Below are 22,367 nucleotides of genomic sequence, written 5' to 3' on the forward strand. Positions count from 1 at the left end.
TTAGTAGCAATTAAGTAAGAAACATACTAGTTTTACTGTTTTTTAAAACAATATACCAGGTATTGTAGATGCATCCTAAATACAATGGCAGATGTGCAATATAGCTGCTGCTCTATAACCTGTCCAAATTAGCCCTTGTCAAATCTGGATTATTGTCAAATTATTCCTGTATAATTAATTTGCATTTTTGTTCTTAATTATAATCATTGAGACTTGTATAATCTGGAAACCTGTCTATACCAACCAATGATACAAGCCTAAAATATAGCATCCCAATAATTAAGTGTTCCTTCTTCCATATTTTGTGTTGACATGGTCTTGAAGTGTTATAGTTGTCAATCATATCCTGTGCTACAATAAATCAACTTTACTAAACAAGTTACTTGTAACACATACTTGATATATGATACATTATACAGTTTTTGATGCTGTGAAACAGCATTCTTAGGTACGCTCGGAGAGCCTGTGCACATCAAAACAATGAAACCACTCCGCGATGAAAATTAAAAGTTGTTTTGTTCATTTCACGTAATACTTGATGGTATGAAAAAATAAAACCCCAATATTCAAAACCACAGACATAAAATTTGTACATACGTATACACCATGGAAGGAGTGTTTTAAGTGTTCAGTTGGGACTCTATGATATTTGTGTTACTCCAAGAACATTGGTCCTCTGAAAATCATGAACAACGCCTTCTTCGCTGTCTTCCTCCGCGACAGACTTTCGGTGGATTTTGGATTGTGCATGTTTATTTAAATTTTACGTAATTCATGCTAATGATCGATTATTGTAATCAAATGTTAGGAAGGTAACTGCAAAAGAAAGTTCTTATAACGCTTATAAAGTTTATTGTGTTGGTTGTATTGACGAACTATATATGGGATATTATTGCGCAGTAAAAGTTAATAGTTTTGAGTACGTGCCTCCTCCCTTGATCTGTAACTGGAAGTTCTGTCTTTTGTTAATAGACAACTGCGGTATATTGAAAGGGAAAAAGTACCAAATCTATCAACATAAACTTACAAAATATAATGATAATATAGATCTATTTATGTACGAGCAACTTAAAGTGACAAATGAACTTATATTGCCGTGTAATGTACGGTAGCCTTATGAAGACTTGCTAAAGTCCGATGTATTGCAGGAAGTTTTCTTGATGATAGCGTTCTTATGAATTAATTCAAAAGAAATTTGACTGTTAAAAGTAACCAAATAATGTATCCTTTACTTGACAAATGATTATGGCCATGTTTTATTATAAATTAAAAGTTGCCAAAGCAAAATACACGATAAATGTTTTGCACATTAATATCTCGCCAACCAGTAACGTACTATTAATGTTAGGCTTCTGAAGACTTGCTAAAGTCCGATACATTACAAGTTTTCTTGATGTTAACAGCTAGCGTTCTTGTGAATTTAAAAGAAATCCGAGTGATATACGTAATGAAATAATGTACCTTTTATTTGGCAAAAGTATTTGGCCATGATTAATTAGTCAAAAGTCCTCAAAGCAACCAATGTTAGTTTTCTAAAAAGGAAACCAAAACATATCCGGAAATGGTGATATTTCTAATGTTATATTTTTCCGAAAATATTCTTCAATGTTAAGTGGATATTAAGATACGAAAATGTTTACTTATTATTTTTTTGTCTTTGAAGAGACATTGATGAAATTGATAATTTAGCAATTAATAAAGAATCATAAAAAAATGATACTCAGATTCTGAACGGTTTCATTGGTGTTGAAATCGTTATTTCAAAAATAATTTAGAAATAAAATTTATTACAGTTATTTCAGGATAATAAGTTATTCAACTTATTGTTCTTGAAAAACTTCAAATATCATAAAATAAATACGGTATTTCGTAAATATTTTTTATTAAACTCCGAAATTCAACACTGCACACTAATGTATAGTTTACTAAATTCTATATTTAAATGAAAAAACATTTTTTTATTCCTTTGTTTGAGTCCTTCATTCACAGCATCTATGAGTGGCCTTGGCACTTTGATATTTTCAGCCCTTGTTCTTCAATGTTGAACATATGAAGTGTCAAAAATTAAATATCCTAATTTTGAGTACAAAACGCAAAATTTGCAAATAATGGAAATAAGCTGTTATATGATTATCAGTAACCAACTTTACAGTAACTGGAAATCCATTGACAACCAAGTTTGTACATGACAACCAAATTGTACATGACAACCAAGTTTGTACATGACAACCAAGTTTGACATGACAACCAAGTTTGTACATGACAACCAAGTTTGTACATGACAACCAAGTTTGTACATGACAACCAAGTTTGTACATGACAACCAAGTTTGAACATGACAACCAAGTTTGTACATGACATCCAAGTTTGTACATGACATCCAAGTTTGTACATGACAACCAAGTTTGTACATGACAACCAAGTTTGTACATGACAACCAAGTTTGTACATGACAACCAAGTTTGTACATGACAATTAAGTGTGTACATGACAAAAACATTTGACATGACAACCAAGTTCTTATATGACATCCAAGTTCTTATATGACATCCAAGTTTGTACATGACATCCAAGTTTGTACATGACAACCAAGTTTGTGCATGACATCCAAGTTTGTACATGACAACCAAGTTTGTACATGACAACCAAGTTTGTGCATGACATCCAAGTTTGTGCATGACAACCAAGTTTGTACATGACAACTAAGTTTGTACATGACAACCAAGTTTGTACATGACAACCAAGTTTGTGCATGACATCCAAGTTTGTACATGACAACCAAGTTTGTACATGACAACCAAGTTTGTACATGACAACCAAGTTTGTACATGACAACCAAGTTTGTACATGACATCCAAGTTTGTACATGACAACCAAGTTTGTACATGACATCCAAGTTTGTACATGACAACCAAGTTTGTACATGACAACCAAGTTTGTACATGACATCCAAGTTTGTACATGACAACCAAGTTTGTACATGACATCCAAGTTTGTACATGACAACCAAGTTTGTACATGACAACCAAGTTTGTACATGACAACCAAGTTTGTACATGACATCCAAGTTTGTACATGACAACCAAGTTTGTACATGACATCCAAATTTGTACATGGCAACCAAGTCTGTACATGACATCCAAGTCTGTACATGACAACCAAGTTTGAAATGACAACCATGTTTGTACATGGCAACCAAGTTTGTACATGACAACCATGTTTGTACATGACAACCAATTTCGTACATGACCAAGTTTGTTCATGACAATTAAGTTTGTTCATGACAAAAACGTTTGACATGACAACCAAGTTTGTACAGTTATCCAAGTTTGTACATGACAAAAACGTTTGACATGACAACCATGCTTGTATTTGATAACCAAGTTCTTATATGACATCCAAGTTTGTACATGACGACCAAATATGTTCATGACAATCAAGTTTACATGATCTTTGTACAACCGAGCTTTACATGAACCATTTTAACTGTTTGATAAGTGGATATGCAATGGTTCATGTACATATATTTAATAACATGAAATGAAGAAAATGTATTCTAATTAAAATGATTATTGTTTCATCCTCTTTCACACATTTAAGTGATTGTACACTGCTGTCCACAAGGGATGTAATACAGTGTGACTTGTCCTATTAACATCCGATTTAGACAGGTTCTACTGTAGAAGAATTCTGAGAAAGTTAGCTGATAAAAAAGTCAACTAATCAATTTTCATATTGGTTTTGATATCCAAAACTTCATAACATACCATGGTCATTGTAACATATAACTACTCTTGATATATATAGTCTAGCCGTTTACAGACAACAGCATATTTGGGGCTGTGCATATATGATAGCCAAATGGTTTTAATGATGTCTCGTCATATTACCTCCAACCCTCCATATCTGGGTTTCAAATTTGAATACCATGTGGGGGAGTTGCAAGGTATTGCTAGATATTTACAGTTTGCACTGACATGGACAATTTACACGTGCTCCATTATCATTATACCCTCATAACCTCAACAAAATAAACATCTATTCCTTAATTAATTAACCTCGTTAGGACAGTGGTTTTTCTCTGGGTAATCTGGCTTTCTTCCACTAAAATCTGGCAAATCCTTAAATGACCTTGGCTGTAAATAGGTCATTACATCTCAACTAATCTAACCAAACAATATCACATGTGATTGTTTCAGTCTAATAAAGAGTCACAATATATATGTTGAAAGTGTAAACATCAAAAGATATCTGTACAATGTTCACCACACTTTAGAAATTATTTATAGACTTCATTAGAACCTCACCATACTCGTGCACAGCGGGATTCAATCCTGGATATGGGATTCAGAAGCTGCAAATCTTTATTCTGAACAACACAGAGTTTGAAGTCTTTGCATTTAGATTCAGCCCTCTCATGCATACTATGATAAGAATAAAAAAGAAAAAAAAAATTGAAAAAAAGTGTGTGTAGGTGCAATACAATCCACCAGTCGGCTGTACAAATTATACTGGTGTGCTGTTTTCCTGGTGAATTTTCTACTCATTACATTTCATTAAGGATGTACATATAACAATCAGTGACCAGAGATGCCATCACCTGCTTCATATACGTAAATACATTTCACTAGCCTGATCCCTAGGGGGCTATGTGACAACACCAAATGAGGTTTGCTTTAATGTGCGAATTTCATATCATTAGTATTTCGTGAACGGTAATTATAAACCATGAAAGAAGAACCAAATGATTCTATATACATAATGAAATAAAATCACCGTGAAAAAGTCAATATATAGCCATGGAAATGTGAAATTAGATTGCTGGGAAAATAAGTTTGTTTACAGTATCAACATGTTTAATATCTATTTTGAAATGAAGAATTTTGAACTGTCCCCCTTTCTCCTTCTTACATAAAATAGAGGTTAATTTACTATTACCTAGATGTTTAAATCCTCCAGATTTCCTATGAACAAGACAGTGCTAATGGTGAGTGATCGGGTGGTGTAGTGGTTAAGCCACTCGCCTTTCACATAGCCAGCTGGGAAGCAATCCCCGGCACAGACATGAAGAGGTTAGGGGTCACCTGCCCAATCATGTGGGTTTTCTCTGGGCACTCCGGTTTCCTCCCATACTGAGACCCCTCACACGCTTACATCCAGGTCATCGAAAGTGATTTGCATAAGTTGTATTACTTGTTTCATAATCAATGTAAAAGAAATAAAGTTTATTTCTAGTGATAATTACCATAGAGCAATACACATATTGACTTCAGAATCTGGTTTCTAACTTGGTTATCATTTGATTCTACCAGGTTAGTAAGTCGTTTACTTAACCTCACTTAAGGTCAATAATAAATGAGAGTTATCTTGATTATGTGGTAATTAATGGATATGAGGTATTTGCTGGTTCCACTGAGATAATGAAATAACATCTTTGAAATGATTAAAATTGTCTGCTGATTAGATTTATATCTTCACCAGACTCTATCTAATAAAATGCTGAAGTTTTTTTTTCTGGAAAGGACAGTATATTATATAATTGTAACATGGAAAATTACTTTCCATTATATCCCTCTGTCTGTGTGTAGAGACATGCAGCCTTGGTTGGAGCTCTGCATCTCTCTGCCAATTGTATCGATAAATACATGTTTACGTAAAGAACATGTCTTGAATCTAAAATCAATTTAACAGTGCTTTCTTATCATTCTATAAAAAATGAAACAAACTGCCGATAAACGGAGTCTGATCACTGTTGTTACGCAATAGGGAACATTGCTTTTTGTACATTGGTTCTGGAAGTATAACTACTGAGGTTCTGCCCTGGAAAATCCTCGCATTTCACAAGGAATTGATTAAATAGAAGAAGAATGTTATAAAGAAAAGCCATGATTCCAACTCGACTGTCTGTAATGGAATGAGGCTGTGGAATATTTGGGGATTCAAGTCAATTATTGATTGTAATGAGCTAGTGCCTGGTACTGGGAGGTTAGAGTGACAGGCTAACATCCTGGGACACATCTATCACTGGCCATGTGAGTATAATATACTGTATAAAGTAAATTAAGCTGGATATTGCACGCATTTAAAGAATTACGTTGGGTGGGTAGGGAATGGAGATGTAGATCGAAGGAGGAGGTTAAAATTAACTCGAGTCACCCCTGAAAATTCATAACTAACTCTTCCAGGCTTTGAAACAGAAGAGTTTAAATGTGTTTTCAGGGTTGAATGACCATGAGTTATAAGTTAAGTCATGGAGGAGGCGGGGGGGGGGGGGGGGGGGGGGGGGTAGGGGGGGGTTAGAGGGGTGTTAAGGGTTAGAGTGCATTTAAACTCTTTGGGAGGGGAAATAAGAAATATCTAGTAGATCATCATGATACCTGTAATCACTATGTTTTGTTTCTTGTGATATTTGAAAAAAATAGGATGTGTTAATCAAAAACAAATGTCATTGTTTCGGTATGCACTTTAGCATGAATTATGATAGGTCATGTTTATTCTACAAAGATTACTTTCTCATTATATTTCTCATATTTTTCAATGATTTTACAGTGGATGGAACATACATGTAGTATTTAGTCAGTTTTGTACAATGACAGATATATCTGTAATACTAGTTTGTAAATATTTTACGATTTTCTTTTTTTTATATACGAAGTCACAATATACGGGTCCACAGATATCTTTTACAGAACCTTGATTATGTGACCGTCATGGTCTGATCATCTGTCTATATCAAGTGAAGGAAGGTTATAAAATTGGCCCTAATTTCTCGATTCAGACCTATTACAATAAGTAATTTCTTTTTTACTTAAAGATGCTCCACCGCTGACAAATGGTATTTTTTGCACTATTAAAAACAGGATCAGACGATTTGGTATTTTTCTTCAGTTACAAAAGTTACTTACTTTACACCATTACCATCATTGGAAAGTTTGAGCTTCTAATTTTACTTCAAGATAAAAATATTACAAATAATTAATTGCATCCCGAAAAAATTCCGTGGCACTATGTTCTATATAGAATGAAGTTCTGACTGCGCATGCACCAAAAGCAAAATAAATTATTTCATATTATTTTTTGTGTTAATTAGACATATATATACACGATTAAACACCAATTGTTGTTCAAATGATGAGTATCATTTATGGTCTGTCGGCGGTGGAGCATCTTTAATTACGTTTTGTTATGAAAATTCCTAAGTTTTGATGGATGTTGCTTCCCTGTTTTTCTCAGGATATTGTTGATTTATGGCCAAGTAATTTTGTTTTCTGTTATTTAATAGTCGGTACAACTTGGAATGTTTGGAAAGTGATTATTAAAATAATGATAAGGTAATATTTAGAACACTTTGTCAACTTGATGCGCAAGGAATGTTGATTAAAAATTTTCAGGGGAAATAACTCTATGGTACAGTGTTGAGGTAAGAATTTAGGAAATATGTTAAGTTTATATGTGTTTGTAATTATAACCTTAAAACTTAAACATTGAAGATGATCGTTATTGTATCCAGAACATTTGTAAAGTTCAAGTGCCCTTTTACAAGAATTCAATGACTAGGTATCAAGGAAGATTATTTCTTACTTGTTACAATGTTGTGTTAAAGGAGACCAACTTCTATACACTTCAATTCAATGTAGAGTAGAATAGTTTTAATTGGTTAAATGCTATACTGGAAAATAAAACACTTACCAAGAGACTTGAGCTAACATGGCCTAATATGTTATTTATAGATGTTCTAGAATCCACCAATTAAAAATATATGTTTCCAAAATACTTATTTGACATCATCTATGTTGGACCTAACTGCTGAATGCACTAAAACAGGAAGCAGGCATTAGGAACCACTGTGGACTGTTTTGTCAGGTCTAGTCAACTTTCTGTTAATGAGTGATTTAACATAAAGTTCTGTTTTTGTCAGGTCAACCGTGATAAAGCAGGCTAGCCTAGTCTGGCATTGGTCAATAGATCGATGCCCTCCAACTGTACACTGTCTGAAAGTAACACTGCTCTCTAAACTTACAAAACACTTCTCAGAAAATGTTTTGATTGATAGAAATAATTTGTTTTCTAAACAGTTACCTTAATAATTTTGAGATTATATTTAATGTCATTTAATTTAAATGCAATCTAACTTGATGATTTTTAACTCAATGTTTAAAAGAAATGATTTGATAGGTTTAAATAACATTCTATTAATAGCCATGGTCTCTTAATGATTAAATGTCATGGTTAAGAGGTGGAGAAAAGCTGGCCGGAGTACCTGTAGAAAAATCAGTGACCTGTGGTCAGTACAGTACTTAATTGGCAAAAGTAGCCAGCCCATATGGTATATAGACTTGTGAAGGAGGAAATATGTAATGATATGTCAGGACATTGTAACCACTCAGCCTTTGGGCCCCCCCTCCCAAGGCAGGAAAAGGAATAAAAATGAGCAAAAAAAATCTAAAGGAGAAAGTGTCAATATTAAAAAGATGGTGACAAGTGTTCAGAAGTGCCACTGATCTGTAATATTAAAGTCACCAAGTACTTATTGGAGTCTGAATTCCTGTTTTTGTCAACATTAACTCTATAATTGGCTATCACAAACTATCACAAGTGAACACATCCCATGAGTTGCTATGGTGATGCTTGACCTCACGTAAGGTCTCTGCAGCTATGTCACCAAAGGTCAGGAAAGGTCAAATTGCATGCATGATATGGTGTTTGCATTATAACTTACTATCTACAGAGTGTGATTTCATATTACTTTAGCTTGGTGTAACCAGGTTATCATGTCTATTTTGAAACTGAAAGATTAGGGGCTATATCTTACTTTAAATACCTATAGTGAAACACAAGGCAACAACCACTGGGGACCAACAAAATCACTTTACGTCATAATCATAGTTGGTTGTACACATATCACTCATAAAGATCGAGGGAAATAAAAACACAACTTTATAACCATGAATTTGTTGTTAGTGTCTTCATTATAAATGTGTTTTACTCTTCTACAAGTATGAAGTGTTTTAAGGACACGGGTGTTTTTATTGGATGAAATATGGAGTAACCTCTATAATCCTTGCAGGAATCGTGTCTGACCTGCTTTCCTATAATGGAGAAAAACATCAATGTAATGCTGCCTACTTCAAAGCCACTGATCGTCTGTTTTTGATTGATGAGGCAAGTCAATACATAATTTGTCTGATCATACTACCCAGCAGTAGATCCTGATTCATCAGAATTATTACTGGAAACCTGCAGGTTTTCTACAGCTAGGAAACAGTGAATGTTCCACAGATGCTGATAAGCCATAATGAAGTCAGATTTAATGGGTATTATGGAACAGTATGGGTTTGATATAGGGTATAAAACCAGAAGTTATAGACCAGGTATAGGGCGTTCCTGATGAAGATCATGTTGTAAATGTAGGTGTTTTATGTCGTGTAATTTGTTACAATATTTTCTACAAACATGATTTCACACAAAATTTTATTGATATCACGCTTCTTGTATCTACTGTAAACCAACTAAACTTCATGGTGAATTTTTTTTCATATTCGACGACTTTTTCATATTGGTAATTTTATGTAATGATCTTTGCTGTTCTTGTTGTTGAATCTTTTGAATCAATTTATTTTTGTAAACTCTAATCAAAATTCGCGAAAACAAGTTGATATACTGGTAAGGGCAAATTCTAAAAGTGCGGACCTGTAATATTTTAATTTTGAGGTGATTTGTCCGTTTATCAAGACAAAATAATTAAAAAAAAGCAAATTTACATACAGATAAGATCTCAAAATGTCCACTAAGATTTTTAAAATTGAAAGCACATACATTTCTGTAGAATACTAGTATATATTATATTAGCAGGTAATAAAAACAACTGTCATAACCATATATAGGTTGTAACAGTGTTTATTATAAACATTTTCTAATGTGCAATGACAGACAAGGCTTAATTACAGAATCATTGAAAACTATCAGAAGGCTGGACTGGATCATCTTCTCGATAGACACAATTGGAAGAGGATTGCTGTCGATGCAGATGAAAATTGTTTTCTGAAAGCTGTGCTTCCTCAATAAGATCAATCGTTATCTAAAGAAACTCTGTGCGATAGGATAGCAAATCATCTCCAAGATCATGAAGTTGGCAAACTCCGTGAATCAGGCATTTGGAGTACAGAATTAGCTTATCGCATCCCTCTTGCTCTTGCAAATACAGTGAAGAAGGTCATTCGTATTTACTCCAGCAAAATTCAAAACCCAGTTACTGATGTTGAGCCAGTCCTGTGCCAAAGAGTGGCTGATAGTAGCATGTGTCGCAATAAAGGGAAAATACCATTATGACCCTGTCTCCATACTTATTATACAAGTAGATGGAAATCAATCCTGCCTCAGAAATGAAATAACAACCACAGACTGCTCTAACATGCCTGAGAGTATTACATCCCAGGAGCGAGCAATATATACAAGCCTTCTACTAAAGAGAAAGTCACAGCCTATAGAATGGAAGAAAAATAAGAGGAAATGTCTGCCGAATAAAGGACAAGCTTATACATGAAGCAAAGGGAAGCGGATGATTGGAAATATTAACTGTAGTAACTGTAGATACAAGTGTTCAATCAGTGTTCTGGAATCTGGGAGATTATTCGAAACAATGTACGTTCATATGTCACACAGATAGACACAATATGTGGTTTGAAGAAGAAGAAATCTAATGCCTTTCATTTCAGAGTAAGAGAAATAAAGCACAGAGTTTAATTTGCAAACAGTTCTTCCTCAAAACCCTTGGTATCGTAAAGAAAACAATAGACATATTGCTCTGCGAAGGAACTCTCATGAAAATTTGTAGGCTGATGTGATCAAATTTTAAAGAGGAAAACAGTCCTCGAGTAACAAGACTTCCTCACGGTTACTTCATTCACAGTCATATCAAATCCTTTTCTACCATGCAATCTCATTGTTCTTCTTTAAAATCAAAGAAAAAATACTTAAGTGAAAAGCTCAATATTAAGATCATGTTCAAACTTTTTAAAGTACCGTGGTAAAGAACTTTTTAGATACAGAATTCCCAGTCAAAGAAGCAGTTTATAGGAAGATCTTCTGTGAATTTACAACTTGCAATATTAATTCTTCCATAAAACGAAGAAATATCAATATTGCTGTGTCCAAAAGAAGAGCGAAAGAGATATTAATCCAGATGGAGAATTGGATTTCAATAAGCATCAGGAAAAGGAAAAGTGAGCTGGTTGAATATCATAAGAAGGGCCAACTGGTCACCATTGGTTTGATTAGTTTAACGTCCTATTAACAGCCAGGGTCATTTAAGGACGTGTCAGGTTTGTTGGTGGAGGAAAGCCGGAGTACCCGGAGAAAAACCACCGACCAGCGGTCAGTACCTGACAACTGCCCCACATAGGATTCGAACTCGCGACCCAGAGGTGGGGAGGGCTTGTGGTTATATGTCGGTACATCTTAACCACTCGTCCACCAACTGGTCACCAACCATACATTCAACACAGAGCATTTATCACCAAACCATGTACATCAACTTTGCTACCTATCCAAGCTGCAAATTTCAGTGGCAAAAAAAAAATGATTTGTTGTCCTTGTGTAGATCTGGATTTCATGATTATTATATTTTGCTACTTTCAAGCAAAAACGCAAAAGACACCATTTTTGATGGAAACAAAGACGAAAGTGATGACTGATAAGCCAGACAAATAGATTGTGAAATAATCAGGAACTTATAGACAAAAGATGATTTTATAAGAAGGATTTAAATGTTTAGTGGATTAAGCCATTTTCTCAAATACTGATTCTGATACGAGAATGATTTTATACCATGGACAGATTCATCAGGATATTAAGTGTAAATCTGATTAAATTGACACGGGAGAAGACTTATATAGGCTTGCCTGTTGTCTGATCCCTTTGTTATCAATAAAATATGTTGAAATGAAATGAAATGAAATTGACATGATACGATGAACAATTGTCACAATTTACTCACAATTTACTTTCTCAAACGCGAGTAAAACAGATAAATGCAACAAGGTTCTATTTGGTGAGAAATTAAGATCCATGTTGCTTGAAATACATTTAGAAATGTCTGTGCAATAAGGTGCTATCTCATTAATTAGATTAACAGCTTTAAGCATGAAAAAGGTCAAGAAATTTTATCGAAATGACACATCGATGTATCAATAAATTAAAGAAAGTGATTGTAGCATTTGTACATTAGATACAATGATTGATATAAAACTTTAGACATGATTTTCTCTAAAGTACAAACAATCGAGATAGCACCTTGTTGCTCTAATGGGATGAAATGAAGTTGTTCTCTGATTTAAAAAAAAAAACCAACAACAACAAATTTTCAGTTTAAAGTGTACTTTTTTAAATTAGTAACTTCAATTATCAAACAAAATATCTAATTTTGATGTCTGAAATAGAAAGAAGAAGCATTTAATTTTATTCTGTTGTTGTTATATGAGGTTGTATGTTCCTTAAATGAAGGTATAACTATCCCTGTCACGATCCACCCTTATAGCAATGCCTGAGGTTTAATTGTCAGGGAGCAGTCATTGTAACAGGAAATTCAGACCAACCATTACCGGGGCACCTGTTTCTAACAATAAGCGCTGTGTTTAATTACTGAAGGGTGTACATTTGCTAAAGATCTCCACAGCTGATAGAAGAAGCAGTATCTAGTTGTTTACTGATCATTTGTTTCTGTCACTCCACTGTCTAAGGCTACATGTATTTATAAACAAAAACAGCTGCTTTCTAAAAGTTCATGAACCTAAGGCTGGAAAAAAGGAAGAATGTCAAGGGGAAACCATGATCTATTTATAAATCTTACCAGGAGGTAGGAATAGAAGTTTAAAGGCCCACTACCTTTCCGAAACGGCTTTTAATTTTTAAAATGGGAATGTAAAACAAGATCGATAATTTTGTAGAGTCCTAAAAATTATTAACTTACCGTTAATACTACATTTATCATCACCTTCTGAACGATTTGATTAAAATAAATAAAATGTTTATTTTCATAACGCGGGTCGTATTATGTTTCCCGCCGTCGTCCTAAATACCGCGCGGTAGTTGACTATCACTCCGCCAGACGGCTAAACAGCGAATTGACTCTCCACTGTTTTCATATATTACGCAGGCAATCTTGCATATGTTTGGTGTCGTAACCTTATTTTAGATCATCGGTATGCATTTTCTGGTGTTATTAATGTTTTTTAAGAAACCTTTATATTTTGCCCCGGAAAGGTAATGGGCCTTTAAGGGTCGTGTTAATAATCTATCTTAGTCTGTTGATTTAAAAGTCACACTTAATTCTCCCTTTGGTAAGTTTCAATCTTAGGTCTTCCTACAAATGGAATGGCATAGTGGTTTTTAAATTAAGTATAAGGACTTTATAAAGAAAGGACACATTTGATGTTGTATTACTTAATTGATATATGTTGTATGAACTTTTAAAAAAAAGAAGGAATACTGAAGACAATTTCACAATGATGTATGAATACTGATGACACCTTTGGTTTGTAAGTTTAAAATGATGAAAAGCATTTATTGACACCATTGTCCACTCTGTATCTATTAACCCTCATGTTTGGTCAACTAAATACACTGTTAGAGCTGGGAAAATATGGCCATGCTAATCAATATATTTTATTAATGGAAACCGGTTATAGAACATGTGTTTTTGACAGAATTCATTAGTCTTGGACCCTTTAAAGGAATAATCCTTTTGTGTGAATGTAAAGTGCATAAAGGTGATATTATATTTTCTGAAGACCAATGGAAGTTCTGCATATAAGACTGTCGGTTACAAGTATTTTATCTTTTAGTACCATTTACCTATCATCTAGATAACTCATCAGTTAATGGTGTTCATTGCCTGTGATGACCTTTCGTGTTATTCCAAGAAATAGTATAAATATATACAGTTAACCCTGCCTATAATAACAACTATCCCTGTATAAAGACCACCTGTTTAATCAGACCACATATGTCTCATATGTCATTCTCAACACAATTTGCCCTGTGTATAAAGACCACTTGGCTATTAAAACCTCCTGTGTGGTCTTCATAGATAAGTTTGAATATCTTATCAACCTGAGTCCTTGATTTGAAAACAGTATGGTTGACAGAAATGTCACAGAAAGTGATCTTGAATATGAATTTGGCAAAACAATTTGTGATGCGCCTTTTACTTTCTGGAAATTATAATGTTCAGTTGAGTGATGCCCATTTTATTACTAGTCTGTTTGAACGGGAACATTTATAAAGGATACATTTTGTACATAATGTATTTTAAATTTGAAACTCTGGATTGAAGCAAAATATCCAAATGGTAGGCATTCTGATTTTGGACATTTGAAGTTTGCTTTCATATTTGAAAACAAAATATGTTAAGTTTTCCTTCTGAAAAAGTATTAATTAATATAAAAAATGTCTTTCTAATTTTATCTTCAATCATGTCGTCCATACAATAAATAAATACATGTAAGTCAATGTTGTAGACATATCCTAGTCTCCAACAAATTAATTTAACTAGACATCTGTCGCCTGGCAACAATTAAATGACGATGTAGATAGTCAAATCTATAAATAGATCAACACAATTAAAGCTTCAGGTGCTATTTCTGTCTATAATTCAATGGCCCACATACAACCTCCTAGAAACAATGAAGAACAATAGAGTTAATTTCATTATCACCAAATAGTGGAGACTCGGCTCTTAATTGTGTCATGCAATGTCTTATTTTGGACCTAGAATGTATAGAAAGCAATTTGCATGTCAATGTTGTAAGAAATCTATGTGGAAAAGGCCTTGGCTGGCATGTTTCAAATTTCCTTTATGTAGACTGAGAAACTATATTGAGGAAATAATGTGATTTGTGTAGAAGAAAGCTGCAAGTGTTGGAAACTGTTTGTCACGAAGGTTTGACATCCGTTGTATCTCTAGTTTAATTATAGCATTAGATCAAACTCCATGGGAGTTTGGAGCAGAAGGGAATGCTGAAATTATGACCAAATCCTGGAACAACATCGCGGATGAATAATGAATAGAGCCTTTGACTGTATGGGTGTGCATCTCAACTATAGCTCATGTGGTATCGCCTGTCCGCCTTCAAATCACTTTTTTATTCCACTAAAGTCTATTATCCTCAGCAGTATATCGACATTCTTTAAAATTGATGATGTCATAGAGAGAACTGTTGCTGTAAGGTCAGAGCTGAGCTACATGTACTAAACTGTGTAGGTTTTAATAACCAGGGAAGCAGGAAATTTGGGTCATCATTTTATTGGATTAGATCACTGTTACCTACATCTTGGAGAGTTATCATATTACAGACGATTCATAAAAATGGTAAGATAGATTTTGTTTGAATTTAAACTATTTTAATGAATTTTTTGACGACATCATTGACTCATTCATTGTTTCAGTTTTCAAAGTATAATTAAGTTATTTTGTTAGTGTTTGAGTTTTACAGCCCATCAACAACTATATATGGTGATATTGATTCAGTTTAATTGAATAGAAAGAGTAAAGAAGAAGTGAGATGAAAAGGGAAGGAGACGTTAACATTGATTGTGTGACCATCTGATTATATATCTATACCTAGTGAAGGAAAGTTATCAATTAAGATTTAAATGATTGTCATAATTTTCAAAAAATAAAGACAGTGTTTATTTACATTGAACAAAGGTCATCACTAAGGTAACAATACAGGTTAAAGGTCATAAGATATTAAAGGTTCATCAAGCACCTGTTCTGATGTTAGCATTAGTATCAAATAGTTTGGATAGGGGGTAAAGAATCATTTTCCATCTGATGTGGTTGTAGCTACATTATTCATACAGATAAAGCTAGGATTTAAATCTAGAATTATTTTGCATCAGATCAAATGTGGGACAAGCTATGTAATCAAATTTTCACAGATTCTAGGTCTCTCTGAGGGGATGTCATTTCTAATATACGACCATCTAGCTGTCATACATGAACAGCCTCAATCATTAATTCTATATGTGTCTTATTTCCTCTACAAAATACTTTAATCAAAAATGGTTCTGTTGCAATATTGCATAAAAACTAATCTATGTTCAGCAGCTGAGATAGGGAATGCTGCAAGCTGTTTGTGACACGTACAGTCATTATGCCTTAGATATTGATTTAGAGTAAATAAACAGATGTTTGATAACTGACAATACCTGCAGTTACATCAAGCATGTACAATTTATGTGTTTTGCCAGATATTGCTTTCTATCATTTGTCTTTGATAAATTTTCCTGTTTTTGTGTCTCATAGATTATATGTCTTTCCTAAGTGTCCATCTTCCGGTTACTTGATCAATTATCTCACAGATTTGACAGTCTAGCTTTCTTTGTTTCTCACATATTTGACAGTTTGTCCTTATTTCTCCTTAAGATTTAGATTTGACAATTTGTCCTTATTTGTCTCACCTAATTTGACAGTTTGTCCTTATTTGTCTCTCATATTTGACAATTTTTCTTTATTTGTCTGACATATTTGACAATTTTTCCTTATTTGTCTGACATATTTGACAATTTTTCCTTATTTGTCACAGAGATTTGATAACTGCCCTTATTTGCTTCATATGCTTTGTACTACAAATTGTTTATTTTTTGTGAGAACATGCATATATGGAGCGATTGCATGGTCATAAGTTTATGAGAGTGATGTGACTTAACTTCTTACAGAGATAGGATATTATTCTAACAATTACAATGTTTTATCTATTGATCACAGGGGCAGATAACTGTGGTATGAAATGATCAAATGGAGACCATTAAGGGGCTTATTTTCATACCTGAGATATTTGCCAGATAAAAATCTCCTCACTTCCCTCATGATACCTTAACTATAGACTCATTGCCCCACCTGTCCGTACCCATCCGTGACAAATGGCCCCTTCCTGTCCCCATTTCAATCTACCAGCGGATCGTTCAAACACAGGTAACCCAGGTATATTGGTTTATTGTTAAAGTTGTAGGTGGTATTGTTCTATATAGGTAGATGTGTAAGTCATTCATTATTCATCCTCATATACACCACTACTGGTAAGGAAAGCCTGAATGGAGGATTGTGTGGAGTTGTGAATGGGACCAGGTATAAAGTTGTATAGGTGGTAGTGTAATAGAGTTGTACAACATAGTATACTCTAGTGTGTCTCACCTGTGATTGTGTCACCTGTACAGTCATTGATTTAAACATCTACAGGTAAGTGGGAAGGTATTTCTCTGTGATGAAGTGTATGATGTAATTTAATGTACATAATTGGCTTAATGCTTTAGGGGAGGTAATAAAACGATTTAACGATTTTCACTTTAGTAAGTTGTAACAATTTTATATTCCTTACTGAAATCTGAATGATATACAATTGTGGTCAAAATATTTCACTAACAATATATAATGTTCAGCATTGTGTGACACTCAGACAAAATTTCATATTTTGCGGAATGCTGTTTATTTATTTGACAATTCACAATACCTGATATAGTCTATTTGATACAATATTGTAAGTATATAAACTACAAATTCCATTGAAACTTCATTTATACATTATTAAATCTGCTTTTCATATACATATGATTGAATTATACAAGTCTTCGAATATAATCAAAATATTCATGAAAAAATGATATGCATGTATATGTAGATAATGTGTGTACATTAATTGACATTTAGGGATATGAGGCTTAATGTTACAGTTATAGGGTGACACCTATAGGCTACAGCGTGTATATGTTAACAGAGTGCAAATACAGGTTGACAAGTGCATATCAGATTATATTAGGTATGTAATGCTGAATATATATGCCGGAGAAATTTAATTAGATCTGGAGTTTTCAAAATTGTAACTTGAGATAATATTGGTTTGACTAACACTATACAAAGTTGTAATTTTAGATTGCAAGGACACTAAATATATATATTCATGCTTGCTGAAAGTGTTATAGTATGTTTGGTTTTAAAACAATGGACTTAAATAACATTTTCTTTTATAAATAAAGGTAGGGATACATAAAGAAATTGCTGCCATATTATATTGTGATTTCCTTACCACTCATACATGTACTTGAGTCAATTAAATGTCATCAATTGTTAACTTAAAACGTGATCATGGTTGAACTTTAAAGTGAATAAAGTTGGAACCCACTTTAATGTACGGTAACTTCAAATTAAGTGGTTCTTCAAATTATAGAAAACTTTTGAATAATTCACATTAGATTCAGCTTTTTGATATACTTTATTAACATAATTGATTTATGCTGATTAACTGTATCAACTTGATACCCATGGATAAAACACCTTCATGGTTATGCAGATTTCTGACGTTATTGAAGTCATTATGTAGCACTCAATTGTAATCATCAATGCATGCTTTTAATTTTTGTATTTGTTTAAAATGCACGTTATATTCATCAATATGTCTATAAACTTCAGGTACCTTTGAATACACCAGTTATTTATATCCCAGACTGTCTGTGTTTTACTTAAGGCAACCACAATTAAAATGCCTTCATTTTGTTGACATTTCTTGAGTGTACAATAGAATGGTCAGACTTGGTCCCTGACATTTGTGTTTGTCTAATGAACTAGAAAACAGCCGTGTCCATCAGAGTGTATACAGATAGTATCATTGCTAGCTTTTGACTGTGTGGGAGATAACTGTGTAGTCCTTCTGTGAGATTTTGATTAAATTTACTAAGCTAGACCACAGTGAGTCAAATAAAGGGTCAAATTAATATACTGAGTTATGTCCCCTGACTGAGATATTCAAGAGGCTGTAGAAATGACTTTTCATGGTCACTACTTAGAGGAGGTTGCATGAATTATTCAATGCAATCACCTTATATGTTGATAGAATGTTAACCTGTTACAGCTTAGTAATTTTAATGTAATCTCTGTCATTAAATGCAGGATTCTCATGGTGCATATATATTAGACTTTTATTTGATTTTTGGGTGCACAACATTGTATATATGGTCATACACAAACATAAGCTGTATTTTTACAGTCATGTACAAATTTTATCTAGCTGTCAGTCAGAATCTTTACTGTAAATTACTAATTATAGACCTTCATTTGTTTGTCTTTACAGTCACCAGTTAGAAGTTCTTTTGGATGACAATGCTACGACCCGTAGAAACCGCTCACGCAATTACCTTTCTCAAGTAATCACGTAAGTAAAAAACAAAAAAAAACCAACAGCAGCAGCAAAAAAACAAAACAAAAGTCTCCAGAAAAAGAGACTAAGGTAAGAATGAAATATCTTTGGAGCTCTACTATATGTTACTGTGTTGGTCAGACTGAAGGGCTATATATACATTAACTGATGATTCATATTTTATTGTGTAGTGGCAGGTGAAATTAGATAAATGTTGTATACAAAATATTGCTTACTAGTATGAAATCTTTTCTTGCAACATGATCCATAGAGATGACTCCATGGCCAAATGGCAGCTCTGACTGTATGTCAGTTACAATGGAGTTCAAAGATCAGACCACAGGTGCTCGTTTCTAATATAAGTATAAGTATAATACTGGGTCAAGGTCTATAACTCGGCCGGCCATATAACACTACCCAATTTCAGAAAAAGTATGATTATTATGAGAACATGCATATATGGAGCGATTGCACGGTCATAAGTTTATGAGAGTGATGTGACTTAACTTCTTACAGAGATAGGATATTATTCCAACAATTATAATGACCTATCTATTGATCACAGGGGCAGATAACTGTAGTATGAAATGATCAAATGGAGACCATTAAGGGGCTTATTTTCATACCTGATATATTTTCCAGATAAAAATCTCCTCACTTCCCTCATGATACATTAACTAGACTCATTGCCCCACCTGTCCGTACCCATCCGTGACAAATGGCCCCTTCCTGTCCCCATTTCAATCTACCAGCGGATCGTTCAAACACAGGTAACCCAGGTATATTGGTTTATTGTTAAAGTTGTAGGTGGTATTGTTCTATGTAGGTAGATGTGTAAGTCATTCATTATTCATCATCGTATACACCACTACTGGTGAGGAAAGTCTGAATGGAGGATTGTGTGGAGTTGTGAATGGGACCAGGTATAAAGTTGTATAGGTGGTAGTGTAATAGAGTTGTACAACATAGTATACTCTTGTGTGTCTCACCTGTGATTGTGTCACCTGTACAGTCATTGATTTAAACATCTACAGGTAAGTGGGAAGGTATTTCTCTTTGATGAAATGTATGATGTAATTTAATGTACATAATTGGCTTAATGCTTTAGGGGAGGTAATAAAACGATTTAACAATTTTCACTTTAGTAACTTGTAACAATTTTATATTCCTTACTGAAATCTGAATGATATACAATTGTAGTCAAAATATTTCACTAACAATTTATAATGTTCAGCATAGTGTGACACTCCGACAAAATTTCAAATTTAGCGGAACGCTGTTTATTTATTTGACAATTTACAATACCTGATATAGTCTATTTGATACAATATTGTAAGTATATAAACTACAAATTCCATTGAAACTTAATTTATACATTATTAAATCTGCTTTTTTTCATATGCATATGTAATCATCAAAATATTTGTGAAAAAATGATATGCATGTATATGTAGATAATGTGTGTACATTAATTGACATTTAGGGATATGAGGCTTAATGTTACAGTTATAGGGTGACACCTATAGGCTACAGCGTGTATATGTTAACGCAGTGCAAATACAGGTTGACAAGTGCATATCAGATTATGTTAGGTATGTAATGCTGAATATATATGCCAGAGAAATTTAATTAGATCTGGAGTTTTCAAAATTGTAACTTGAGATAATACTGGTTTGACTAACACTATACAAAGTTGTAATTTTAGATTGCAAGGACACTAACTTGCTGAAAGTGTTGTAGTATGTTTGGTTTTAAAACAATGGGCTTAAATAACATTTTCTTTTATAAATAAAGGTAGGGATACATAAAGAAATTGATGCCATATTATATTGTGATTTCCTTTCCACTCATGCATGTACTTGAGTCAATTAAATGTCATCAATTGTTAACTTAAAATGTGATCATGGTTGAACTTTAAAGTGAATAAAGTTGGGACCCACTTTAATGTACGGTAACTTCAAATTAAGTGGTTCTTCAAATTATAGAAAAGTTTTGAATAATTCACATTAGATTCAGCTTTTTGATATACTTCATTAACATAATTGATTTATGCTGATTAACTGTATCAACTTGATACCCATGGATAAAACCCCTTCATGGTTATGCAGATTTCTGACGTTATTGAAGTCATTATGTAGCACTCAATTGTAATCATCAATGCATGCTTTTAGTTTTTGTATTTGTTTAAAATGCACGTTATATTCATCAATATGTCTATAAACTTCTAGTACCTTTGAATACACCAGTTAGTTATATCCCAGACTGACTGTGTTTTACTTAAGGCAACCACAATTAAAATGCCTTCATTTTGTTGACATTTCTTGAGTGTACAATATAATGGTCAGACTTGGTCCCTGACATTTGTGTTTGTCTAATGAACTAGAAAAACAGCCGTGTCCATCAGAGTGTATACAGATAGTATCATTGCTAGCTTTTGACTGTGTGGTAGGTAACTGTGTAGTCTCTCTGTGAGATTTTGATTAAATTTACTAAGCTAGACCACAGTGAGTCAAATAAAGGGTCAAATTAATATACTGAGTTATGTCCCCTGACTGAGATATTCAAGAGGCTGTAGAAATGACTTTTCATGGTCACTACTTAGAGGAGGTTGCATGAATTATTCAATGCAATCACCTTATATGTTGATAGAATGTTAACCTGTTACAGCTTAGTAATTTTAAAGTAATCTCTGTCATTAAATGCAGGATTCTCATGGTGCATATATATATTAGACTTTTATTTGATTTTTGGGTGCACAACATTGTGTATATGGTCATACACAAACATAAGCTGTATTTTACAGTCATGTACAAATTGTGCACTAGCTGTCAGTCAGAATCTTTACTGTAAATTACTAATTATAGACCTTCATTTGTTTGTCTTTACAGTCACCAGTTAGAAGTTCTTTTGGATGACAATGCTACAACCCGTAGAAACCGATCACGCAATTACCTTTCTCAAGTAATCACGTAAGTAAAAAACAAAAAAAAAAACCAACAGCAGCAGCAAAAAACAAAACAAAAGTCTCCAGAAAAAGAGACTAAGGTAAGAATGATATATCTTTGGAGCTCTACTATATGTTACTGTGTTGGTCAGACTGAAGGGCTATATATACAATGACAGAAATAAAATTAGTCAACAGCAGCAGCTTTTAAGAAATACTTGATTCATATTTTA

General features: G+C 33.5%; 1 protein-coding gene across 1 annotated transcript in view; it reads left to right on the forward strand.

The window, feature by feature from the left end:
• The window catches only part of LOC138308344 (IQCJ-SCHIP1 readthrough transcript protein-like), a 103,054-nt gene that overhangs the window by 2,674 nt on the left and 78,013 nt on the right, over positions 1-22,367 (forward strand). The window contains 1 exon segment of the mRNA XM_069249337.1: positions 22,079-22,159. Within this exon segment, the coding sequence (XP_069105438.1) occupies positions 22,079-22,159 (81 nt within the window).

Source organism: Argopecten irradians, chromosome 14 (assembly GCF_041381155.1).
Source record: "Argopecten irradians isolate NY chromosome 14, Ai_NY, whole genome shotgun sequence".
NCBI classification, from domain to species: Eukaryota; Metazoa; Mollusca; class Bivalvia; order Pectinida; family Pectinidae; genus Argopecten; species Argopecten irradians.